Here is a 16,692-nt window from a genome sequence, read left to right as displayed (position 1 = left end):
TTCCTCATTTGCCCCACAGGGTTAGCATGGAGGACATTCCAGTGTTTATCATACTGAAAAAAATGCAGGATAACTTGGTACTTGGACATACACAGTTCTTCTGTTTCAAGCGCCAGTTTTCCATCCTGCTTCTCCAGTGCTGGCTTTAATGGGATGGCTGTTGAACCCAAAGTCTTGAGAGACAAGGGCCTATTGGACATCTTGCAAAGTCTGCGATCGCACTTGGATGGCCTGTGTTGCTTGGTGCAAGACAAGGAACTTTCATCTTCATAAGTACTCCTGTGGGTTGTATTCTGTCCTCCTTCCAGTCTAATCTGGACCAGCCAATGGTTTTGAGTAGCAAAAAGAACAGTCCAGCCTTGGCTATTGTTTGAAACCCTTGACCCGTCACTCTTGAGCGAAGACGTTTCTTCAGGGTGGTTAGCACATCTCTCTTCCTGTACGCTCTCCTGTGTCTCCTTTTGTACCTTAATCTAGTTCTTTTGGCTCTTTAGAAGCCCCCTTTTTAAATCTATTAGGTATGTTCATTTGTCTGACCTCACTCAGAAGGTGGTCTTTCTTGTTGCTATCAACTGTGTGCAGAGAAGAGAACCAGAGTATTGTCCTTTCTACGTCTTGCTCCAAGGCATTCCAAGGAAATGTATCTCTATGGCCCTGAGGCTGTAATGCAGGCTGTAGACGGGCCATATATCTGCCAAATTTTCGTCCGCACGAAAAATCGGCCGATAATCAGCCCGTCGGCCATTTTTTTCGGATCTCCTCATTTTCATCGGTCATGCTGGAAAATCCGCAAAAACCATGGGTGGCAGCATTGGCAACGGGGTCGACCGATTTTTCATTTATCGGTCGAAAATTCGACCTATAAACGGCCCGTCTATGGCCTGCCTAAGTGTCTCTCAGCTCCTGCCTTTTTTTTTTTTTTTTTAAGATTAGATTCACTCTTTGTACTTCCTGAGGGTCCCCCCTCCCCGCGCTTCTCGCTCCACCATTGCTAGGTGGATCAGACAAGTTATCGTTCAAGCTTATGGTTTAAATGAAAGGGTTCTTCCCTTCCCTTTTTAATGTGCACTCTATCAGATCAGGCATCTCTTTATCAGATTTGCAAAGCTGCTGCCTGGTCTTCCCTTGTTTGTTTTACAAGGTCTACCGTATGTTAAGGTCTATGTTTTTAGATCTCCTCTGATGCCAGTTTCCGGGCCTAAGATGCTACAAGTTGCCCTTTGAGTCTGTCGAGCTTCTTGACCTGGATGTTTTGTGGGCCTGTTGGGGTTTGTTTGCTGTGTTGCTAACCTCTTAGTTGGATTGCTTTTTGGCTTCCCATGGTAAAGACTAAGGATCCTGTACTGTAGGACTAAGTAAATAGGATTTTTGGCTTACCAGCAAAATCTGATCCCTAGAAAATAGTAGGGAATACTGGTTCTTCCCCTGTGTTCTAGCTGGTTGCGGGAGGGGTTAGATTGTAGATGTCCCTGCAGCCTTTTCTTTTTTTTTTTTTTTTTTTGCCAGTGTCCAATCACCTGAAGGTAGCTGCATACAACTTATGGTATATACTAATGATCCCATGTTCAGTACTGTACTCCCAAGAATTTACTGGTGAGTAATGCAAAACTTTATGTGCATGCAGTAATGCACAGCAGTACAATGGACAGATGTGACTGAATAAACACTAAGCCAATTACATTCACTTGCATATCTACAGTAGATAGAACTGTGTATATTTCTATGCTTATAGGGTAAATATGTTTACCGTATACTGTACTTTACACTCCAATGTTTATTTTTTAAGATTTATTGGACAATATTTTTTCTGACTCTTTCTTTTTAAACTGTATATTAAATAAAAGATAATGTATATCTAGTTCAGATGTAAAAAAAAAATGCATAGGACTCAAAAGATGCAGCTTATTTACTGCAGTTAAATGTGGTTTATATTGTAGTCTTTTGTTGTCTGCAATTTCAAGATCTAGAATAGAAGTCAGTGTGTGTTTGCATCCTCCTAATTGTTCTCAGCATGTGCCTGAATTAGACAACTATTTTGATATTCTTTTTGCAATGGAATCCTATATTTATCTCCCATAATTATGTGTCTGTAATAAGATAAACAATAATTGCATTTCATGTTTTTTTTTTTTTTTTCCAGCTTCTCATAGATGAGTTGTCTTCCACCAAACAATGGGTCTCCATGCATGTTTCCGACCACAGTGGGTTCCATTACCGTCAGTTTTTGCTCAAGTCTTTGCTAGCTAAAGCACAAACAGACTCTGATAATTCAGCTGTGTCAGTGAGTCCCTGTCTTCCCAAAGAAGAAGAGAACCCACGACTTGATGTTCCCCTTTTGATAGAAGAAGAGATGGAATTGAGCAGAGATCTGATTGAATCCTACCCAGGGCATGAAGCACTTTGGTGCCACAGGTGAGGTTTTTTTGTTGTTGCGTTTTTTACTTTTGTATACAGGCAAAGTTTAACTTAGAATGATTCAGTCCTTTCAGTCACACTAAAGGCACTCCTGTGTTTTAAAGGGATAGTTCACCTTTACAAAAAAGCTGCCTATGCTTCATGAATTACCTAAATGATCTACACCTATAGCCAGTACATCATGTAACTATAGTAAGAGACACACAGTTTATTATCCGCAGGCACCCCTTCTTTGCATAAGCAAGTTTCTGGTAAAGGTGAACTAACATGCAGGCGAAGTGATTTGAGTAGTATGAACAACTTCTATGCCTCCCAGATCACTTTTTCCTGCTTTAAGACCACTTGTTTATGGGGCTGGCCAGCTGCATTGCCTCCCTCGTGGCATTTTAGCATGCCCAGGTGGAATAGGTGCAGAATCCAGTCCCACTGTAGGCAGCTTGTCAAGGTCTATGGCAGGCTGCAGCTGAATAGGTCTGAATGTTGTACCGGTTGGTATCAGCAATTGGGGATCTATGTATTCAGGAACGTATGTATTCAGGAACGAAGGTCCAGACTGCATGTTTAGATGTGTTTTGTCACGTTTACGCGCTTTTACACAGGATTTTATTTGCATTTTATAGTGTCCAATCAGATGCCTAGAATTCTATTTTTTCATAAACGCATAGCTTGAATGGCACCCTTGAATATTATTACCTGTAATTATATGTATTTAAAAATGTCCTCTAAAAACACAGATGCGGGTTTTACACGGCCAGTGTAAAGGAGGATGTGTATGTATGTGTGTGTGTGTGTGTATATGTATGTATATGTGTGTGTGTATATGTATGTATATGTGTGTGTGTATATGTATGTATATGTGTGTGTGTGTGTGTGTGTGTGTGTGTGTGTGTGTGTGTATATGTATGTATATGTGTGTGTGTATATGTATGTATATGTGTGTGTGTGTGTGTGTGTGTGTGTATATATATATATATATATATATATATATATATATATATATATATATGCGTGTGTGTGTATATATGTGTGTGTATATGTGTGTGTATATATATATATATATATATATATATATATATATATATATATATATATATATATATATACATATACACACAGTGGGGCAAAAAAGTATTTATTCAGCCACCAATTGTGCAAGTTCTCCCACTTACAAAGATGAGAGAGGCCTGTAATTGGCATCATAGGTAGACCTCAACTATGAGAGACAAAATCCAGACAATCACATTGGCTGATTTGGAAAGAATTTATTTGCAAATTATGGTGGAAAATAAGTATTTGGTCAATATCAAAACTTCATCTCAATACTTTGTTATATATCCTTTGTTGGCAATGACAGAGGTCAAACGTTTCCTGTAAGTCTTCACAAGGTTGGCGCACACTGTTGCTGGTATGTTGGCCCATTCCTCCATGCAGATCTCCTCTAGAGCAGTGATGTTTTGGGGCTGTCGCTGGGCAACACAGACTTTTAACTCCCTCCAAAGGTTTTCTATGGGGTTGAGATCTGGAGACTGGCTAGGCCACTCCAGGACCTTTGAAATGCTTCTTACGAAGCCACTCCTTTGTTGCCCGGCGGTATGTTTGGGATCATTGTCATGTTGGAAGACCCAGCCACGTTTCATCTTCAATGCCCTTGCTGATGGAAGGAGGTTTGCACTCAAAATCTCATGATACATGGCCCCATTCATTCTGTCATGTACATGGATCAGTCGTCCTGGTCCCTTTGCGGAGAAACAGCCCCAAAGCATGATGTTGCCACCCCCATGCTTCACAGTAGGTATGGTGTTCTTTGGATGCAACTCAGCATTCTCTCTCCTCCAAACACGACGAGTTGTGTTTCTACCAAACAGTTCAATTTTGGTTTCATCTGACCATATGACATTCTCCCAATCCTCTTCTGGATCATCCAAATGCTCTCTAGCAAACTTCAGACGAGCCCGGACATGTACTGGCTTAAGCAGGGGGACACGTCTGGCACTGCAGGATCTGAGTCCCTGGTGGCGTAGTGTGTTACTGATGGTAGCCTTTGTTACGTTGGTCCCAGCTCTCTGCAGGTCATTCACTAGGTCCCCTCGTGTGGTCCTGGGATTTTTGCTCACCGTTCTTGTGATCATTTTGACCCCACGGGGTGAGATCTTGCGTGGAGCCCCACATTGAGGGAGATGATCAGTGGTCTTGTAGGTCTTCCATTTTCTAATTATTGCTCCCACAGTTGATTTGTTCACGCCAAGCTGCTTGCCTATTGCAGATTCAGTCTTCCCAGCCTGGTACAGGTCTACAATTTTGTTTCTGGTGTCCTTCGACAGCTCTTTGGTCTTCACCATAGTGGAGTTTGGAGTGTGACTGTTTGTTTGAGGTTGTGGACAGGTGTCTTTTATACTGATAACAAGTTCAAACAGGTGCCATTGATACAGGTAATGAGTGCAGGACAGAGGAGCCTCTTAAAGAAGAAGGTACAGGTCTGTGAGAGCCAGAAATCTTGCTTGTTTGTAGGTGACCAAATACTTATTTTCCACCATAATTTTCAAATAAATTCTTTCCAAATCAGCCAATGTTATTGTCTGGATTTATTTTCTCATTTTGTCTCCCATAGTTGAGGTCTACCTATGATGCCAATTACAGGCCTCTCTCATCTTTTTAAGTGGGAGAACTTGCACAATTGGTGGCTGACTAAATACTTTTTTGCATATATATATATATATATATATATATATATATATATATATTTATTTACACACCCCTCAGCATAAATGAGTACACCCCAGCAGATTTGTCAGAAAACCTTTACTTTTCTTTCAGAATCAACGTGTGTGTGTGTGTTATCTCCCAGAAGTGAGTACGCCCCTCACACATTTTCGTACATATTTGATTCTATCTTTTCATGTGACAACACTGAAGAAATGACACTTTGCTACAATGTAAAGTAGTGAGTGTACAGCTTGTATAACAGCGTAAATTTGCTGTCCCCTCAAAATAACTCAACACACAGCCATTAATGTCTAAACCGCTGGCAACAAAAGTGAGTACACCCCTAAGTGAAAATGTCCAAATTGGGCCCAATTAGCCATTTTCCCTCCCCGGTGTCATGTGACTTGATAGTGTTACAAGGTCTCAGGTGTGAATAGAGAGCAGGTGTGTTAACCACTTGCCCTCCTGAGGATTCCCCCCCCCCCCCCCCTTTCCTGACCAGGCAGTTTTTTGCGTTACGGTGCTGCATTACTTTAACTGACAATTGCACGGTCAGGCAACACTGCACCCAAATTAAATTTGTCTTTTTTTTTTTTTTTTTTTTTTTTTTTTTCCCCCCACGAATTGAGCTTTCTTTTAGTATTTGATCGCCTGTGTGGTTATTAGTTTTATTTTGTTATTTTTTTTTGTGCTATAAAAGAAAAAGATCCAACAATTTCGAGGAAAAAAAAACACTATTTCGGACTTTTTAATATTTTTTTTTTTTTGCTATTTTGTAAACAAAACGGTCTTCTTTCCCGTCGGAGATGCTCGGTAATCACTGGTGCTGGCGGGTAATTACCAGCCAGGACCTGATGATTGACAGCCGTGGCTGTGCCCCCTACCCGGAAATGCAAAATCATGTATATATACATGATTTTGCGCACCCCTGCGGCCCTGTAGCAGTATATCTGCTATAGGGCGGCAGGGAAGAGGTTAAATTTGGTGTTATTGCGCTCTCTCTCTCTCTCATACTCTTCACTGGAAGTTCAACATGGCACCTCATGGCAAATAACTCTGAGGATCTGAGAAAAAGAATTGTTGCTCTACATAAAGATGGCCTAGGTTATAAGAAGATTGCCAAGACCCTGAAACTGAGGTGCAGCACAGTGGCCAAGACCATACAGCGGTTTAACAGGACAGGTTCCACTTAGAACAGGCCTTGCCATGGTCGACCAAAGAAGTTGAGTGCACGTGCTCAGTGTCATATCCAGAGGTTGTCTTTGGGAAACAGACGTATGAGTGCTGCCAGCATTGCTGCAGAGGTTGCAGGGGGGTCAGCCTGTCAGTGCTCAGACCATATGCTGCACACTGCATCAAATTGGCCTGCATGGCTGTCATTCCAGAAGGAATCCTCTTTTAAAAGATGATGCACAAGAAAGGCCACAAACAGTTTGCTGAAGACAAGCAGACTAAGGACATGGATTACTGGAACCATGTCCTGTGGTCAGATGAGACCAAGATAAACCTATTTGGTTCAGTTTGTCAAGCGTGTGTGGTGGCAACCAGGTGAGGAGTACAAAGACAAGTGTGTCTTGCCTACAGTCAAGCATGGTGGTGGGAGTGTCATGGTCTGGGGCTGTATGAGTGCTGCCGGCACTGGGGAGCTACAGTTCATTGAGGGAACCATGAATGCCAACCTGTACTGTGATATACTGAAGCAGAGCATGATCCCCTCCCTTCGGAGACTAGGCCGCAGGGCAGTATTCCAACATAACGACCCCAAACACACCTCCAAGATGACCACTGCCTTGTTAAAGAAGCTGAGGGTAAAGGTGATGGACTGGCCAAGCATGTCTCCAGACCTAAACCCTATTGAGCATCTGTGGGGCATTCTCAAACGGAAGGTGGAGGAGCGCAAGGTCTCTAACATCCACCACCTCCGTGATGTCATCATGGAGGAGTGGAAGAGGACACCAATGGTAACTTGTGAAGCTCTGGTGAACTCCATGCCCAAGAGGGTTAAGGCAGTGCTGGAAAATAATGGTGGCCACACAAAATATTGACACTTTAGGCCCAATTTGGACATTTTCACTTAGGGTTGTACGCACTTTTGTTGCCAGCGGTTTAGACATTAATGGCTGTGTTTTGAGTTATTTTGAGGGGACAGCAAATTTACACTGTTATACAAGCTGTACACTCACTACTGTACATTGTAGCAAAGTGTCATTTCTTCAGTGTTGTCACATGAAAAGATAGAATCAAATATGTACAAAAATGTGAGGGGTGTACTCACTTCTGGGAGATGGTGTGTGAGATATTTATGTATAATTTTATTTATTTTTTTACTAATTCGCATAGATTAATAGATAAGACTCCATGCTATTACAAGTGAAAAAATATATACAAATGAAGTAAATATATAAGTTGCAGCTCCCATCCAACCGTACAATCACTACACTGGATATGGAAAAATAAAGAGAAAAAAACAATTGCTATGTCTCTAAATGCTACACCTAATTAACCACTTGCCTACTGGGCACTTATATCACCTTCTTTACCAGGCCAATTTTCAGCTTTCAGCTCTGTCACACTTTGACAATTGCGCGGTCATGCAAGATTGTACCCATATGAAATTTTTATCATTTTTTTCTCACAAATAGAGCTTTCTTTTGGTGGTATTTAATCGCCGCTGGGCGCTTTACTTTTTGCACTATAACAAAAAAAGTGCAAAAAATGTGAAATAAAAAAATTTTCATTGTTTCTATTATAAAATTTTTCAAACAGGTAATTTTTCCTCTTCACTGATGTGCGTTGATGAGGCGGCACTGATGGGCACTGATAGGCAGCACTGATGGGCGGCACTAATGAGGTGTCACAGATAAGCGGCACTGATGATGGGTACTGATAGACAGCACTGATAGGTGGCACTGACTGGTGAAACTGCTAGGCACTGACTGGCGCAACCGCTGGGCACTGACTGGCAGCACTGCATTGATGGGCACAGGTGGGTGCACTGATGGGCACAGGTAGGCGGAACTGGTGGGTGGCACTGCTGGGCACCGATCATCAGGGCACTGATCATCAGTGCCCTGATGATCGGTGCCGATCCCTTCTCTGACAACTGCTGGTTCTCGGCAGTACTTTCCTCGCGCTCTGACAGCATGAGGAAAGTGCAGCCGAGAACCGGCAATTGCATTTCCCGGTGATCAGCGTGTCATTGGACGTGGCTGATCACATGGTAAAAGGCCGCTGTGATTGGCCTTTTACCACATCACGTGATCAGCTGTGTCCGTAGGACACAGCGATCACGGAGATCGCCGGGGGCGCGCAGGAGAGCGCTTTTTGGGAGGACGTCATATGACGCCCTCCCTAACTGGCCGGCCGCAGTGTAGCCGTCATTCGGCTATCTGCGGTTGGCAAGTAGTTTAAATATGGAAGTAAAAATTATTTGCAAATTCGGTATCACATAAACATATAATATCATATGGCTTAAAATTTCAAGTCCTGAGGTACTAGCCAGGCCTTAAGAGTTACTCGCCACCAACAAACGCACACAAACAGACACCTGTACACACACACAGACATGTACATACACAGAAACATGTACACACATGCACAGAGACACATGTATACACACAGGCATGTACAGACACGCATACACACAGATACATGTACATGCACACACACATGTACATGCACACACACATGTACATGCACACACATGTACATGCACACACATGTACATGCACACACATGTACATGCACACACATGTACATGCACACACATGTACATACACACACATGTACATACACAGACACATGTGCATGCAGACACACACACACACACGCACGCTGTTAAGTGCTCTCTCCTCTCCCCTAAAGCCACCACTGGCTGACATAGAGGATCATGTGACCAGAGTGAGCTGAAAGTAGGTAGGGACACACACCCCTATAAAAAGTTGCAGTACTTCGCTGTTCACTCACAGAGCCGTGTACTGCACTCAAGGGGGAGGCAGAGCGCACAGCACACTCCTTCCTTTTGCTTTCACTGCGCTCCTTTATTGAGCAGTCTGACGGCTCCCAGTGCCAATGACAGATCCGGCCTGAGCCTGCTCAGCAAGACGGCCCTGGGGGACACACTCGCCCTCACCATAATTTCCACTCGCCATTAGCGAGCAGGCAAGTGGAAATTTCAAGGCCTGTCACATAAAGCGTCTTCTTGTATAAATTTTTTGTGAAAAATAACTATAAGGTGACAAATTATTACATTGAGATTTTTTTTTTTTTTTTAGTCCCATACATCATCCATTCTTCCTGTGAAATTCCCAATCACATTTAAATTCTTTCCAACCGGAGGGGTAGGGTGCCTTATTTTCTTGATGAAGGGGTCTGCACTTTGCGTCTGTAGAATCTTGTAGCTTGTCTGACCAGGGCTTGTTCGCTTCATTGCAGACCACAGCCCAGGAAGAAAAGGATTCTACTGAAACCTCCATCTTACGCAAAAAAAAAATATTCTTTGTGCAAAGTTACTTTCTGCCTCCTGGAAGAAACTCGTGTCAGGATTGCACAGACTAGTGAAAAAGGAAATTGATAAAAATAGGTTCAGTACTAAGAAATGAAAATACATAAATGCCAAAAATTAATACAATAAATAAACTTTCTCAGTCCATAAATACATGATTACAAATGGATCGCAAATGAATTAATTCATAAAATGAAATAGAATAACATAAATAGAACATTTATATATTAAATTAAATCAAATACACAGTCTGTGTGCCAAAATAAACCATCTGTGTGCCAAAATATACAGTGATTCCACTATTTCATAGAAATAAAGTGCAGAACGTCTTCTTTAATCCTTTTTGAGTTAACAAAATTTAGCCACAAGTATCCACTGTGCCAACATTAAGCACTTCCCAGTCACCGGAACATGTAGCTGCATAAGTTTATAAGCATCAAAAGTGCTCTGTCTAGTCACCCAAACAGCGGCAGCTCTCTTATGGATGCAGTCCCTTTTAAATGAATCCACTGCCCAGGTCACCACAGCCCAAGTAAAACCGGTAAGCAGCATAGCTGTATGGGATAAGCATTCACCAGCCAGAGCCAAATATGACTTTCATGGTGTAATATTTGCTATAATATATCTCAATAATAGTGAATCTATTTATCTGTCTGCCATCTTACCAAAGTCCAGCAGCCATTTTCCTGTGGACATGTCTAGTGTGAATACACATGTTCAGTGTAATCAATAAGACTATGCATCACTGCCATTTTGCCATAGTTCAGCGGCCATTTTGTGATAGGCTGTAACGTCCTTCCGGCAGTAGGCCATTATAATATAGTACAAAACATAAAAAAGAAGCAGCCATGTTTCAGTAGTCTGACAAGGGAATAAGCAGTACATTAATAACAGAGGCAATACACAAAAAGGACATTCAAAAACAAATGACCCACAACTAAAAAAAATACTAATAACCAGGTCATAATTGTATATTTATTAGATGTCCCGACAAACCAGAAAATTATTTTTAATATACAAATGAAATTGTATATAGCCATAAGTCACCTCGTCATTGGCAAAGGTAGAGGCTATTCAGTAAGTATACGGACAGGGGCGGACTGACCATTCCATCACTTGGGAACTGCCCGGGGTCAGTAGGGGGCCCCATGAAATGCCCCGGTACCCTTCTTCTTCTTTTTTTTTTTTTATATAGGCTTTTTTGAGTGTGGGCAAGGACACAGGCGCCCCATGATCCCATATTGCCCGGGGGCCCTATGAGTTGTCAGTCCGCCCCTTGTATACGGATATAAAATTCACAAATGTTAAAGATATATGCATACAGCTTGCAGCTTAAAAACAAAAACACAAATATAAAAGAATATGTAGCAACACAAAGAGCTGGAACGATAAAATAAACTAAAATAAACCTTAGTTGGATCAGAAGGAGACTAACTGGTTTCAATAAAGCAATTAATATCTAAATCCACATTTAGGCCCAAGGGTGCAGCGGTTTTCATTAAAGAAATTTAATATTTGTATGGTGAATATTTTTAAATTTGTTTGTAAAAAAGGAAGCCACGGGTCTCTTTAGGGATTTATGGAAAGTATGAGTATGAAAAAAGGGATGGCCCATACATTTCAGTTATTCAGATCCCTCCTGCAAGAATTCTTTCGTCAGCCATCCCCACCCCCCCCCATCTAGTACTTTTTTAATTCAGGTTCGGTAGCAGCTGCTCAGGTGTCAGAGGTGGTCTCTGAGTAGCAGTGCACTGCAGAAGGATTGGAGGAATCTTCGAGTTCATCCTCAGAATCATCAGAAGAGGGGGAACTTGAGAGAAGTAGCAGAACACAGAAATTTATTTTCCCCACAGATTAGACTGAAGAATTGCTAAAGGCAATCCATGACACATTGTGATTTGAGGAAGAGGAGAAAATGATGTTGATTCATGATTAACTTTATGAAGGGCTATAGTCTAAGCAGGCTTGGACCTTCCAGATACAGTCCATCTTTAAAGAAGCCAGTCTCCAATATTGGAAAGAACTGGACAAGCAATTTATTCTTTTCTACTAACCTAAAAAGATGTATTTTCAAAGTGAAGAATGCAAACTTATGGGATAAATTCTAGATGCGTCAGTTTTCAAGGTATCCAAAAAGATGGATTTGTCTTTTATGGGTGCCCTAAAAGACCCTATGGATATAAAGGTGGAGGAGTACTTTGGGTGGCTTTGGAGGTGCCTGCAGTCAACTTCAAATCTGCTCTGATTGTGTTGTCCAGACCTTGAATCTATGGCTAAGACAGCTGCATTCACATTTGGAAGGGGGTATACTGGAGCAGATCCCCTATCAGTGTTAAATTAGGTTGTTGCCTGTGTAGCCGACACTTGCACTGAGTCAAGTTTACAGCCAGGTCTATGGCATTGATTAATTTGGCTAGACAAGTAATTTGGCTTAAAACATGACCTAGAGACCCAGCTTCAAAATGAAAACTCTGCGTGCTTCCATTTGCGGGAGAGCTTTTATTTGGATCATAACTGGAGTCCGTTGTTGAAAAGTTGGCCAACAGGATGAAGGGATTTCCGGCCCCCCAAAAGCAGCAACGAAGATTTTTTTGCAACACCTCTTCCAAGAGATCTAGCAGAAGCTGTAATTTCCATTTTACAAGGGTTGTTGCAACAAGGGGTGATCATTTTAATCCCATCAGAAGAAAGGCGTAAGGGTTTTTCATATCTTCCCAAGAAGAAAACCGTCAGGAAAATTCAGATTGATAGTGTTGCTTGAATTGTAGTGTTTTGACTTAGTTTTTCTGGTTTCGGCTATCTCTTCATCCGGCTTTTCTACCAAAGGTGGCATCGGACTTTCATAGTTCTTAAGAAGTCATAATTCCCTCCCTTCCCTACAAATTTGAAAGAATCAAATGGATTGTGTTCTTTTTATTAAACATTTGCATTTGGAAGGCTAATTTATTGGCCTGCGGTAATTGCCTACAGTTGAAGGGCTGGGGTGCAGACCAATGTTTTTAAATTAATGCGGGTCATGTGTTCGCCATTTAGGTGGGTGGAATGCTTCTCTCTCGTAATCTTTTCTGGAAGATTCTTAGAGTTAATGGGTGAATAATTTCGGCCTCTTTTTTTTAGATGTGGGGGGGAGGGGGGTGTTAAAAATTGTGCAGTTGAGCCATGTGTTTTACACCCCATGTTAAGAAAAAAAAATGCAATTGGGCCATGTTTTTGCGCATCATATTTCCTCTGAAGCACAATCTGAACACAGATCATGCTTCAGAGGAGAGGTAGGTTTAGGCGCACATCTAAATCTACCCTTAAAGTGCTACTGTTTTAGTCCCAAACATAATAAATAAAACACATTTTTTTCATCACACATGACTGCAATGAAACCATAGAATACAGCACTGTGACTATATCAATTTTGCATGAGTGCAACATCTACTTTGATAAGTCAAAAAAAATCTGAATTGAAAATGTTGGTCATCAGCAAAACTGTAATTTTCTTGGTGTTCTTTCCTATACATTTTCATGTATATGTACTGTAATACAGACACATTGTATGTAATCTGGTTACAGGTTTATCTTTAAACATGTAGATCAGTACTGGACCTAAAGATCCCTGCTGTAGGCTATTTTGATAAACAAACCTGTAAATCTTAACTTCCCCCTGGCCACAGCAGCATATTTCCAGGAGTGAAAGAGTTTACGGCTCCACAATTTATTGTCCTGCCAATGTCTTCAGTGTTAGCTGGGCATTAACATAGAAAAGTTATCGTTATCTGTGTAAGCAGATGGTTCCCCAGCAGCTCTGCAGCAATCATTCCCAGCTCACTGCTCTGACAATGTGACCAATGCAACCAGTTGTTTCTGCTAACATAGAACCATAAGTTTATTCCTGGAAGTTGCCTCTGGCGTAAGAGCCAGTTTACTGGGGCTTGTGGAAATGGTAAAATCATTATCACTGTATTTAAGGGCTTTTTCCTAATGTATTTTAATTTCTGTGGAACACACAGGAGTCAGTATATCACACCCAAAAATGTCATGTAAAATGTTTATTCAATAGGTTTGAAAAGGCTCAGTACTGTTAGTGATGTAATATACTGTAAATATGAATATAATCTTTTTTTTATATATGCGGCGACTCTTTGTCTGCTTATAGCAACTATTCTCTAAATGTATAAATTTTTCATCACATACTCCGTTTGAATTGTTCAAGTATAGGCTACCTTCGGTGAAAACGTATATAAAAATGATCTGTACAGATATAAGCAACAGACGTTTTCCTGCAAATCTTCTTTTTAGTTTTTTTATTTATTACCATAGGGAGCAGTAACACAGTTGTAGATATTTTTGTGTATTCATTTTCAGTATACCATCTCTTTAATAAATATATACAACTCCACAAGCTCCATCCATCTTGCAGCAGATAAGCAGAGTGAATCCTTCACTGACTGTGTACCTTTGGCCTGGTAAAGCAGCCCCCAGTCCATTTGCCTATGCCTATATTTCTAGAGCACCCTTGAATACAAAAAAACAGGGTGCTCTTGCCAGAGCTCACGTGGTTGCTCTCTGGCCGGGACCTTTTATATTGGCAGTAGGAATGGAGGCACTGCACAACCATATAAGCTGTAGTTGGAATTCGAATAATAGAACACCTAGGGGTATAGGATTTCCAGGAATCCTTGTTAAATAAATTACACTATGTGTACAGCAATAAGGGGGTATCTACTTTACATACATATGCTGTACCTGCTTTTCAGAGGTATCACGTGTTTCCATTAGGTAAAATTTAAAGTGAACTGGTTACTATGGGTCCTGTGCATTGGACCTCTTGTACTGTTTTATTACTTATTGCTGATATGAATTGCAACCCTTTTTGAAGTGTGCAGATTTTGGGCAGTATGATGGAAAGTCCCAGCAGAGGTTCACATAACTAATTTTGCTTCTCAATTTTTTTAGGCGACAGATACTTGGTTTGATTCACCAACTGCACAATGAACAATCTTCCTCTTCGACTGTACAAGTCACAGATGTGGATGGCGCTGTTATTAGCCCAGGAAGTGGAACCCACAACTACACCAATTTTCTGAGTTACACTATGGATATCGATGGAGCGTGCGACATAAACAAGCAGGGCTATACTCAAGAAACCAAACGGCTAAAGCGTACCCCTGTCCAGGACTCTCTTATATTTGAATCTGAGCTCAGGTTCATTAGCTGTGTCTTAACAGGCTGCAGAAATGCTGAGCAGTGCAGGTTTGCTGCTTCATACAGAAAATGGCTGCTGTCTATTCTAGGTCACTAACAAAACAAAATTTCTGTACAGATTACTTATGGTGCAATATTTTCTTTAGCAGTGATATGCCATGGTTGTATTTGCAACCATGTGCTTCTCACTAATTAAGACTATCCAGGAATATTATTATTTTTAATTTATTTTTTGAATTATTACATCCCGCTGTGTTTTTATTTTGTTCCATCTCTGTAACACAAGAAAAAGAGCCTTTTTTATTGCTGCATCCGTTCTTGAACTTTGCATTATTTACTATCATTTCAGAACACTGTTACAAGTAAATATGTATTTAGTTGTTCAAAAATAAGCATGATTGGGATGGGAGGAATTAAAACAAGATGGTTACTTGAGAATTTTTAACTGGGATTTGCATTTTTTCCAGTCTTGGTTTACTAACATTCTAGACTTGCGTAAAACATTGTCCTATTCTACATTTCTGTGCCCAACCCTTTTATTTTAATGTAATAAAACAATACAAAAAGGAAAAAAAACTGATGCCGTGTGTATTTTGTGATTAAAGCTGATTAGGTAGCTTTGCATTACTTAAAGGAGCTTTACAGTTAAAATGAAAACATGTTTAGAATATTCTGATCCCTCAGCGTGGTAAGCGGAAGAGGCTGCTGCTTTGTGCAGTTCCATGTAAGCAAAGAACAGGGTGCTTGTTGCACTGTAGTTTACATTTCTTCAGGGCCACAAGTCTGAGTAGAGATAAGGGTGCGCCAATGAGCCTGCTTTATTTCAATGGACAACTTGCAGATTATTTCAGAAGACCATTTAAGAGAAACATGGCAGTGATACTTCTGCTATCCCTAAACATGGGAGCCCCAAGGTGTGGAGGTCACAGGGATCATGGCCTCTGTGACCCCCACACCACAAAGTTTTTTATTTTCGTTGCAAAATATACTATTTCTAAAAGTGCCGAGGTTACCATGTGTTAGGTTCCTGCAACACCTACCACGGTAGCTTTAAGCTAGCGATTTCTGCTAACCTTTGTAATACACTGTTTGCACACCACAAAATGGTTAAAGTGCCTGCCAAAAATTACATTTAGGACAGCAAGATCCCTCCATGTCTGATGCTCATCCAGGAGACGGACTACACATAACCGCCTGGAAAAGCATGGTGATGATCTGAAGGATGGGTGAGGGGCACTCAAAAGTGGCACATCTAAGAATGAGATCTGTAACCTATGTGCACCCAAATTTGTTTTGCAATACAAACTAAATACAATACTTCTTTATAACAGAATTTTTACACACACACACACGTGTGTGTGTGTGTGTGTGTGTGTGTGTGTGTGTGTAAACTATAGATATATTGCTCCAAATGCGGACCAATGTAACTTTGCATATACCATACCTGTGGGATACCTCTGTATGCTGGAAATCACTATAGTATGCACTGCTGCTCCAGTGATCTCCACTAGCTTCCAGGTCCCATGCTGAGTGGCTGCACTTCTGTATTCTGAGCACAGGAGGTCAGCTGCTCAGCACAGACATTCAGAAATTTACTTTTTATTTTTTCAATGAGTGTAAAGATTTCTCTGATTCAGCGAGGAGGGCTCTCCACCTTGTCCAATCAGATAATGCTTTTTGCATCCATTGAGAAATGCAAAGCGTTTTATTAGATGACAATACTAAAAACACAGATGTAAATAAAAACAATCGGCTGATAAATCACCAAATATGAATACTCAATTATTGCTCTACAAACCATAGGGTTCAGCACAATTATAGAGATTAAACTCCAACACGTTTCAATTTTAAATAAATCTTCATCAGGGGAATCATTG

The 16,692-nt window shown here is 41.0% G+C and overlaps 1 protein-coding gene across 1 annotated transcript in view; it reads left to right on the top strand.

The window, feature by feature from the left end:
• PTAR1 (protein prenyltransferase alpha subunit repeat containing 1) overlaps positions 1–15,391 on the top strand; it is a 61,844-nt gene extending 46,453 nt beyond the window's left edge. The window contains exons 6-7 of the mRNA XM_089691057.1: positions 2,141–2,412; positions 14,567–15,391. Coding sequence (XP_089547183.1) covers positions 2,141–2,412; positions 14,567–14,912 — 618 coding nt within the window. The 3' untranslated portion in view covers positions 14,913–15,391. The remainder of the gene's footprint in view (positions 1–2,140; positions 2,413–14,566) is intronic.
• Positions 15,392–16,692: the final 1,301 nt, after the last annotated feature.

Source organism: Staurois parvus, unplaced genomic scaffold, assembly GCF_062004578.1.
Source record: "Staurois parvus isolate SC_StPar_1 unplaced genomic scaffold, SC_StPar_1.0 ptg000549l, whole genome shotgun sequence".
Classification (NCBI taxonomy): domain Eukaryota; kingdom Metazoa; phylum Chordata; class Amphibia; order Anura; family Ranidae; genus Staurois; species Staurois parvus.
The sequence above is the reverse complement of the archived record's forward strand: the minus strand, read 5'-3'. Positions and strand labels throughout refer to the sequence as shown.